The sequence below is a fragment of the Bombus flavifrons genome, chromosome 5 (assembly GCF_040668555.2).
Source record: "Bombus flavifrons isolate JBK064 chromosome 5, iyBomFlav1_principal, whole genome shotgun sequence".
NCBI classification, from domain to species: domain Eukaryota; kingdom Metazoa; phylum Arthropoda; class Insecta; order Hymenoptera; family Apidae; genus Bombus; species Bombus flavifrons.
In genome coordinates this window covers 11,455,832-11,466,805 of record NC_138446.1, presented here as the reverse complement: position 1 = coordinate 11,466,805, position 10,974 = coordinate 11,455,832, and the positions used below count along the sequence as shown (strand labels likewise).

At 26.3% G+C, this 10,974-nt stretch overlaps 1 protein-coding gene across 3 annotated transcripts; it reads right to left on the bottom strand.

Annotated features, from left to right (window-relative positions):
* Window positions 1-232: 232 nt before the first annotated feature.
* REPTOR (repressed by TOR) lies at window positions 233-10,576 on the bottom strand. Of its 3 annotated transcripts, XR_011173102.1 has the most exons (8): window positions 9,842-10,576; window positions 9,091-9,739; window positions 8,284-8,697; window positions 7,679-8,176; window positions 7,377-7,499; window positions 6,926-7,158; window positions 515-609; window positions 233-421 (listed from the first exon to the last, which is right to left on the bottom strand). XR_011173102.1 is itself a non-coding variant. In XM_069112813.1 (6 exons), exons 2-6 carry the CDS (start codon window positions 9,725-9,727, stop codon window positions 7,064-7,066), a joined length of 1,767 nt encoding a protein of 588 aa, XP_068968914.1. In that variant the 5' UTR covers window positions 9,728-9,739; window positions 9,842-10,576; the 3' UTR covers window positions 3,170-7,063. The 3 variants fall into 3 exon arrangements, 1 of the variants encoding a protein (XP_068968914.1); XR_011173101.1 differs by having other exon boundaries at window positions 233-609; XM_069112813.1 differs by lacking the exons at window positions 233-421; window positions 515-609 and having other exon boundaries at window positions 3,170-7,158.
* Window positions 10,577-10,974: the final 398 nt, after the last annotated feature.

The following is a 10,974-nucleotide window of genomic DNA, read 5'->3' as shown; positions in this document are numbered from 1 at the left end:
AGAGAATCAGGAACTGGGAAAGAGAGTTCAGCTTCAACCATCGGAGAGTACAGACACAGGACGACAAAGTCCCAACTTAGTGATACAACGAATAAGAATAAAGTGCCGTCTACCTCTAACACTCGAGTTATTTCATCTCTTCCACCTTGAACGTTAAGTCATTCGAGGTATGCGATATCGACCGATCGGTTTGACCTGACCGGTTGCTCTTTAGTCGATAATACGCAACAGCTTATTTATGTTAAAATTATCACATCATGGACAAATTTTAAATAATGCAAAATTATTATTATTATTGTTGTTGCTGTTGTTACTTACAATACTTTTACCGTCATTATTATTTATTTCCCAGGATATGATATACCAGTTTTATAATTATAAATCGTAAGTAATAGGTAAACACACAGGTACAAACACATTTCTAAGGCATACATACATTACATATTCATATATATATATATATATATAATGTATAATGTACTTGAATAAAGTATAAAATAACATGTTTATTTACCTAATTATGAAAAATATAGTTCATATCTTAAATATAACACACTCCAGCATACAGTATCAAATATTTATTTATATTCAGCTTTTCGTAAATGTTTCCTGCAAAAAGATATTTAATTACGTTTTAATGATATATACGAAAAACAATATTATACAAATATGAATAATATGAAAAGAGTTGTTATAATATTAATAATGTATTAATATATTAATTATATATTTATTATTTCCATTTTATATTTTATTAAAAGAAAACATTATATGTTTTAATTATTTGATTTATACTAATATTATATGCTATATATCATGTAACAAAATAAATATATCATTTTAAATATTATGCTTATATTTAATGATTTATACTTAGCTAGATAAAATTATAGTTAAATGTTCATAAGAATCGCATTTCTAGAAGCTAAATTCCAATTTCCTTATGTAATTTCTTAGATTCGTTGTATTTCGAATATGGTTTCTATTATCCGTATGAATGAAAAGTTAAACTACTTCTCAATGGGTTACATTGACAATGTTTATCTTTTATTATTTTATACAATCAAATCTTCATTTTCTTCCTTATCATCTGTCACCACTTTAAACAATTATCTCTCTATAGCATATTATTTTGCAAATTCAGATAATTAACTTTCTTTAACTTGACCATATGTTCATTGCATTTAATGTGAAAAAAGGTGAAAAGAAAAAATGTTCAATATTTTTAGTTCAGTTATTATATAAATAATGCTACGTAAGTAACTATATTTGTATCAATATAATAACGGAGTTCGTAAAAATCCAAATTCAACGGAATATTTTCTCCTGTAAATGGCCTTAAATACCATCATTTAAAAAATTCATATTACTAAAGATCATACTACGTTCAAACATTTAAAACAAAATAGGTACGAGGGGATACAGACAAAGGTATTTACACATCAGCAGTTTTGTCTTGGCATTTAAATACATATCTCTGATCGTAAATTCAAGTATGAGAAATTATTTGCAGAAATAAAATGCACAGTTTTATCAGTAAAATATCTCATCCAAAAACTTTTTAATATTTGCAAATACTCATTGTACTCACTCTATATGTATATATATATATATATATATATATATATATATATATATATACATACATATATGTACATATTTATAACAAAACACGCAAGTTTTATAGATCTATTTTTCTCATACAAACGCGATTTCTATTGTTTAATATTATTAAACAATTAACATATTCTATATGGTTTTATATTTATCTGTACAAACAAAAGTAATAAAAATATGAAATTCCATCAAAAGAAAGAGGTACAAGTAACTATTCAATTTTATTCCACAAAAAATATCATTTTGGAAAATGATTTGTTGAAAATATTTGCTTGTTTAAAATAAACACTTTTCTTTCGTAATATTAATTTCTCTTTTAGAAGTATTTAAAATGGCTTTATTGCCACATCTAAATTGGATTATTACCAAAATACAGGACGCTATGTAATATGTTATAATATTATCACCGAGTATGGATACTTCATATAAAAATAAATTGAAAATGGTCAATATTTTTTTTTAACAAAGTCATTTTCTAAGGAGAAGTATATATATATATCCGGTAAATATGCAAATTCTACTTTCTTGAAAACGAAATCTAATTAAAAGATCAGAAATGAAATCTATAATTCCGCTTTTCATTTCAATTTATTCTTTTATAAGATATCGTACTCTGTTAGTTAGTAACATATTTTGTGGCATGCCATCGGAGATTGATCATCAGAGCCAGTAGTAGAATATTTTCTAATTAATTAAGTGTAAATCGGTAGAGTCGGGTTGCTTGAGAGTGTTCCCCTAAGTACAGGTGGTCAACTCCATCCACGATCCGACCACGAGAGCAATAGGTAGTAGAGGCATGATTAACAATTAACGTAGCTAATGGTCACTATCTCATTGCATAAAACATTAAATTTCTATTGTGTTGCATTAATAAGAAAAAAAGATAAAGATATACAAAAGTACAAAAGATATTGCTGAGACGTTTTTCTAATAAATTTACAAACTTCAAAAGGGTTGTAAAAGAGACTATATGAAAAATTGTTAGTGCGATTACTTATGTAAAATACTATTTGTGTGTACATATATAATAAATTGTGTGTAATATCTTGTTCTATTCCTAAAAAAAATTGTTTCAGTTTTAACATATACAATACAATCAAGTGTACCTTAATATATAAGAATTTTAGATATAAAAGATATCTTTCACCTCTTATAAGAATAATTATTACTCAGATAAATTTATCACTTATTTATATGTATAAATTTATGAGCGTTATTTCTGCCCCTTTTAAATTTGTAGATACCATTAAAAAACATGTATGTAATTAGAAAAAAGAAAAGGAGATATTAATCCAATGAAAAAGACATTTGTATTATAATAAAATAAAAATTAGAAGTTTCATTCGTGATGTTGAATAAATAATAAATAAATATTACTGAAATAGTGACTCATTGCTTGCTATATATATATACGTATATATACGAATGAAACAACGGTATTTAGGCAGTTATTTTACGGTGTGGTGACTGCTTTTCGTTTTATCTTATTAGTACAAACGAAATCATTATCGGAGTCACTACTGTAAAACGGTCCTAAAGTCTTGAATAAACTTTTGCACAGTTGTAAGGCTTGAGATACCGAAGTTACTGATATATAATATTGGAGGATTAATCTATGGATATACTGCACTCAAACGTTAATCAATATTTAATGTAAAAGTCCTTACTTCGAATTTAATTTTCTCTATGCATAAATTACAACAAAAATAGATTATATATGTAAACAGAATATTTATAAAAAAATTATATTGTTAATGCGAGTAACTAAAGCGTTAGTGTGAATAATGAAATACTTATTAAAACGTGACTCGAAAAAGAAGGCACTTTATTAGAAAATAAATATCTCATAAGCCGCGTTACGTTCTTAACTAAAAATGTTACTTAATCTTAGAAATAATAACTTTAACATTAAATATATTGTAAACTATTAGCCGTCTGAAATTATATATATATATATATATTGATATATATATATATCAATATTTTCAGTATCACAAATCCTATCACAATGTAAAACTTCATTCGAAAGTCAGCCTGAACATTTCTGAATCTTCCTTTCTAAAAAATTTGATTGCTTACACGAATCAACGTTAAATAGTGAAGATACATCTTAAATTAACAAATACATTTGATATTTCCCCACTATTTTAAATTAAATATCTTTTTTTCAGGCATCTTTTCGCAAATATAAGAACAATGAAAATTTTTTGAATTCTGATTAAACTACATATCTTCCAACCAAATAAATTAAATCTTAACAGTGACATACATTTTATAACACTTAAAACGCTTAAAACATGCTAATTACCCTTCTACCACTTGCTTCAACCAATTAGAATCACATCAATATGTAACTACTTGTAACAATGTTGATTATTTTAATTATATAAAAGTCATAAAAATATATATTTGAAAGCACTTTTCAGTACTTTCAATGTTAACTGAACCACAGAGAGTATTTTATAAATTATAATTATAAATTAAAACAAAAAAAATTGCATTAATAGCAAAAAACAAGTTATATAATTATTTAGAAAACTATTCATTACAAACTTTAACATTAATTAAATAAAATCATAAAAAATATGTATTTGTTAATATTAAATCACAACTAATTTTAATGCGTATATAGCGTAACTAATTTATCTGAGAACATTGTAATAATTTGTAAGCAACTGGTGCAAAAGCTATTTGATACGAAAAGATATATTCTCTGTAGCTGAAACAATTTTTTTTAAGAACCTAAAAAGATTTCAATTTAATTTTGTTAAACAAAATAACCTATACTTTAGTAATTGTGATATATAGTATCATTTATCCAAATATGGACAACAAGACGCATACATATAAAGTTATTGAACATAATGAACATAATTAAAGTAAATAATTCAATATATATCTAGAATGTGATTAAGAAAGTTTGAATTAGTCAAAGGCTCATTGTTTATATGCATCTGAGTTCTTGAAGTCTAATTTGTAATCTTTTGTGACGTTGAATATTATTATTTCATCTTCAAATTTATTTCAAATTAGTGCTATCATATTATAGATAAGACTATATAATTTATAAAATTTTTATGAACTTTTGGGGTTTGTTTCAAACATGCTCCTATAAGAAAATCTATCTTCATCATTTAATATGCTTTTTTTATGTTATATTATTTTAAGATGAAAAATGTTACATTTATATTACTCACAAAACATTCCAATGTTCCCAAATAAACCACGCATATCTTTGTGGTGTGAGCGCGTGCGCATATGTAGATATGATATATACAGGATATAAGTTAAAACATAAAAGACAGTTCAGATATAGATCCTACTCTTCAAAATAATGAAATTAATTCAAATAAACGCACGTATCATTTAAGCTTTTCAAATTATAAACTGCTTTATCCTTAAAAAAATAATATCTATCTATTATTTTTACATCAAATTTAAAATAAATATGTTGCACCTCGATGTAGTATCCACCTTATAGATGCTAATTGTAGGTTTTCATATTCTGTCAACTTTTCTTGTCATGCTATATTCAATTAGCTTATTAAATTTGGAAGTATTTTTAGAACAGTTATGAAGATTACACATATTGAAATTGAACATTATTTGTAAATTTTCACTTCATATGTTTTAGCGCAGTACTATTTGTAACTCAAAAACAGTATCAAATAAAATAAGTCTGTGTGAATTTATTTCATTATTATAATGTACCGAATTAATTCCGAAACGATTTCGTTGTGTATATATTTAAAAATATATAAAAACATTAAAACAGTATTTTAAAGGTATAACAATATTTTTTTATACATATTGTACTATGTATAATATTCACACGTATTTAGAAACTATGAAAAAACTATGAAACAAAATTATGTTAAGTAATATATTATAAATACAGTTATAAATATACTATGTATATATATCATGTTGTGGAAGCTTGTTAGATATAATAGACTATTTTTTATGTTTTACATGTTATGAAAATAAAGTATTTAATTGTAAGTGCAAAATAACATCCAGAAGAAAAGATATAAATCTGTTAGTGAAAATTTAAAAAATATTTACAAATAACAATCTATATAACTATTTAAAAATTAACATTGCCTTGATTTCTTGTCATATCAATATTATATCTTATTCATTATTATACCAGAGGCTAAATATATTGATCAAAGAGGTAATTTCATTGCAAAACCAAAACGCGAAAGACGCATATTGTTACATAAAGATGAAAGCGAAATTTTGTTTATAAATTCATTGTGACAATTACCTACAACTCATGATTTTTCACGATCTATCAGTAAATTTGACTTCTAGTATAGTTAAAAATTTCGTTTTGTTTATTATTTAAAACCAAAAAAGACAAAACTTTACTTGTTATATAATATTTCATCATAAATCCTAAATGATGCTTCATTTCTTGATAAAATTAATATATTTTTTCATTTGTTTGGAAAGTAATAGTATTATCATTTTCCTTGTGATCTTAACAAATGTTTCATGTATCATAAAAAAGTTCTATGTACAAGATAACAAGTATGTATATATACATGTACTAAAAAAAATTGACTCAAATTCGCAATATTATTCCAGATTGAAACATAAGAAAGATTTACATCACAAAATAGAAATTAGGGAATATGTAATATACAATTTAATTGCTAATTTATTAGTGAATACTTTCTTTCCATCATGTAAAGAAAAACAGAAAAAAATCCAAGTTCCTTCTCAAATTTACAATGATTTACGATTATTATTTTACAATGACTATATGGAATAATACTGCGATATTCAGCACTTTGTTTTTTACTTCATATGCACATACGCGTATACACACGCACACATACAAAACATATATAAAGATATATACACATAATAAAAGAAGAAAGCAGAGATAGGAAATAGGAATGCAGTGTTTAGCGAGAGAGAATCGATGGTACATTTCAAATTGTTCAATTTGAACCAACATTCTAGAAAGTTGAAAGCTTTTGTACTGCTTTGATATGGACTACATATATTCCACTAAAAACTCATTGATAATTATTTAACAAAATTATCACAGATTTAATCAAAAACTAATAGCGTGTGCAACGTATACAACTTTATATAAAAGAAATGTGTAACCAAAATCTGTACTCTTGGTAAATAGTGTCACAAAATAATACTCTATTACACAAAATACAAATGTATCCTATGTTAAAATTATTCGCAACCAATGCTATAAAACACTGACAATAATCATCTATTGTTTGTTAACTGATTGTAAATAATAAAACTATATTTAAAATCAAATTACCAATATTCTTACTTTCCATTTTTGGTTTTCGATTTCCATGAGAAGCATTCAATTCATGATTTACGATGAATTTATGTTTTATACACATCGTTTCCTTCTCGCATATTTTATGCGCACGTATGAACATTTTTAGCAAATAACTGTCGTGTATTAGAAGTCATCGATACCACCATCAGGGACACCAGAACGTACTTTATCCAATACTTTATTAACAAATTCGGTTGAATGATTTGCTATTCGTATTTCTGTAACAGAAAAATAAAGAACATGAAATAGATATCCATCCTTCCTGGAACTGTTGATAACATTCAAATCACACAATTTAAGTAATGAAATAATTTATAGTGTAGAACTTTACAGAAGTATCTAAAAAATTAATTAATATAATCCCATAATTTTTTATAAATTGTTTTTACCGTACTATTTCATATATTTATATAAAAATTTTCAAAGTACTACTAACTGGTAGCTAATTTACAGTATTTTTCCATTTGACGTGTCAACTCTTCTTGATTTTCGGGATTAGGTTCTGTTAATTTTGCAGCGAGCGTTTGCTTAGCCTGGCATATACCTTGAATTAAACGTTCTGCAACAATAATTATTGACATATTAAATTAGCTTTTCTACTTTTAAAAAGTTTATCAAAAAGAAAAAATTTGCTAAAATTTCCAAATATGTTAAGATTATTGATAATAAAATAAAAAAAAATTTGGATTTCAAGAAAATATATTTGGTTATATATGACTACAATTACAAGTACTCAACTGTGTTCCTGTTCTAATCCATGTAATTTTATTTTATTTGCTTCATGTTGAGCTTTCTTCTTTAAACGACATGCTCTTGAAGCAAGTTTATTTTTTTCCTTGCGCGTTTTGGGTCTTGCTGTAAATGGTAACTCAGAAACTGGTGTCATATCATTAATAATACGAGATAATTTATCCAATTCACGACCAATACTATATAATTTTCGTGGATTTGGAGTAAGATCATTTCCATCGCCTTTTCGAGCTTTTCCACTGTGTTTAATTCCACGAAGCGCACAATGAGGACTAAAAACAGGATCTGTGGCTTCATTTAAAATATGTGGATCTTCCAGACGTGCTCTTGCCACAAGTCTTTGTCCTTTTGGCCCTTTTGCTTGAACATTATATTGCCAAAAATATCGTTCTTTCTTACTATGTTTACTATCTCGATTTGAATCTATACTTCCACCTCCTACTCTACTTCCAGTGTTTTGATCTTCACCATCGCTACCACCGGTATCTACAAATAATTACTTTTAGTTTCAGATATACATGAAAATACGTTATATTAAGAGTTTTTAATTAGAACATTAAAAGTGATGTTATCATTCATAAACATTAAAGTACCATTATCACTACTGTAATCATCATAGTGATCACTGTCATCATCACTATCTTCATAACCTTCATCATGGCTAAGAGGATCAATATGATAGAGTGGATCTGGACTAAGTGCACCTCCAGTACTTAAACTACTTGTTGAACCAGCTTCGACAACACCAAGGCTACCAGTACTTAATAAATGTGGACGTGGTTCTCTACGAGCCCAAATTTGGTCTAACGCCATTGTCCGGGTTGGTGCAGACATGGATAGTCTAGAAACTTTAGACTTATTACTCGTGCACTCAACATCCATCTGACCATGAGTGGAATTATCAAAAGAATTATCACAACGTCTCATTAACAATTCATGAAGAGCAGACTGCCCATTAGGTTTGTTTGTAGGATGTAGAGATGTTGAGGAACTTGCAGTTGAACTACCTTTAAAACAATTATTTAAAACATTACTTTTATCATGAGAATATTTTGTTTATTTTAACATATAGATATGAAAATAATATATATATCTTGAAAACAGTTTTTTTAATCATTAATATAGTTTCAAAATGTTTAGAATGTTTTTAATACATTAGAATACATTATTTTTCATTGTGTACATATAGTACATTAAATATGTATAATAATGCCTTGCACTTTAAATTTTATATATATTTTTACTATAAAACATATATCACAAGTGATATTGTTAGTTTCAACATATTTTATATGATTCATATAAAAAAATAATTTTTTGTACAGAATTTGTTAATAACAAGATTTTTACGAAAAGTATAAAATTAAGATAGATATAAAAAATATAAGTTATATATAAACCTGCAATATTACTAGTCCCTGGACTTGGAAAAGCATTGGGGCTAATTGTTTCCAAATTGTCAGCAACATTGATATTTATGTTCAAATTGAGTCCATGTGTATTTAAATATGTAGGGCAAATATTACGGTATGTTGATCCAGATTGCGGGAAACTACTTGGAGCAAATACAGCATTGTTATCATTAAACAATGGACCAACTGATTGAGCTACATTAACATCCATTTTAAATGGTTGAACTCTTTCTTCTGGTAAAAGTAAATCATCAAAATTTAAATCACCAAGGAGAGTATCGTCATTTGCATTTAATTCAGCAAGCGTAGGTCCTTGTATAAGATCTGCTTTATCTACTTGTAATATGTCATCATCTTCCCATTTCTCCGTTTTAAAAAAATCATCTAACTGTTCGGAATCTACTTTAAATGGTGATTCTATGTGATCAGATCTATTGGGCCATATTGATGTCAATGGAGATGGTGAAAATTGTTCATATACACCCCGAGCACTTCTGTGTCCTCCTGGTATAGGTACTGATGCTGAAGAAGGACCCATTTCTTGATTTGGTTCTTGTTTTATTATTCCATCCATTGAGCTAGTTTTAATCTCCGAAAATAGTTCAATATATCCAGATTCTCCCATCAATACATAAATCTTAAAATCAATTAAATTAAAAACTGAAGCTTTGCTGAGTTATATATTTACATAAAAAAAAAATGATTAAATTATATATAATGTATAGTAAAAAAATCTCACCAGTTTGTTTTTTTTTTCTAAATATTAAACTCTATATATTTTACAATATAAATTCTTAATTTTAAATTTTCAAACGAAAATAAAATATATCTGATGGTTAAGTTCAAATCTAAAGACAAAAATAAATTAGGTATCCGTATATGTTTACAGATTCCCTTTATAGTTCACATAAATATTGCTGTCTAATACGAGGATTCAATTGGTTTGCATATTCCGTAATATTGTTAATTAGTAACAATTCTCAATCTGCACAATTACATAGTATACATATTCACCACCCTCAAATGGAACGACCATGACTTTCGTCAGCAAATATTTTTCCTAGCCAACAACATTGACTCAAAAAGTTTTCTGATCTTAGTGTCTGTAGTAAATTCAACCTTTTTCCAGGTTTAGCAAAAAATATTACAAACAAAGATATATATTGCTGTTTACTCTTGCACTACTCTCTTCAGTTACGCACCGAAAATTCATACAATCCAATCGTAAAATACAGTTTGTTATTGTTTTGCCACAAGATTTCGAGTCAGTATCACTGATATTAACATAAATAGGGAACGATCACATGACAAAAGTCGAGTATTCAACCAATGAAAACATTTCACCAATCGCGAATAAACCTTTAAGTTGTCAATCATATATGATTTGCAAATATAATGCTGATTAGAATACTATCAAATAAAACATTAACTAAATTATAAATCTAGAAAAATATATTTAATATTGTAAAATCGCTAACAAATATAAAAAGAAGGGCGACGTTTATTTCTGTACAAGTTAATATCCAATAATGAAAGACAATATCTACTAAAGACAGTAAAGGAAGCAATAATGATCAAAATCAGAATAAAAAAGTTGTTTGTCGCGCATAACCTTTTAAAATAATATGGCTAAATAAAAATTATAGTAAAACTTCAGGATGCATGATATAAAAAGCACAACAGAAGTAGAAATGAATATATTTTGTAAAATTTATATTAGTTTGGATATATATATATATATATATATGTTAGAATATTAAATTAATTATGTTTGAAATATTTGTAAAACATTTTTATTGTTAAATTACATATGTACATATATTATAAGAGGCACCACAAACATACATATCTATATATATCGCTTGAATCATT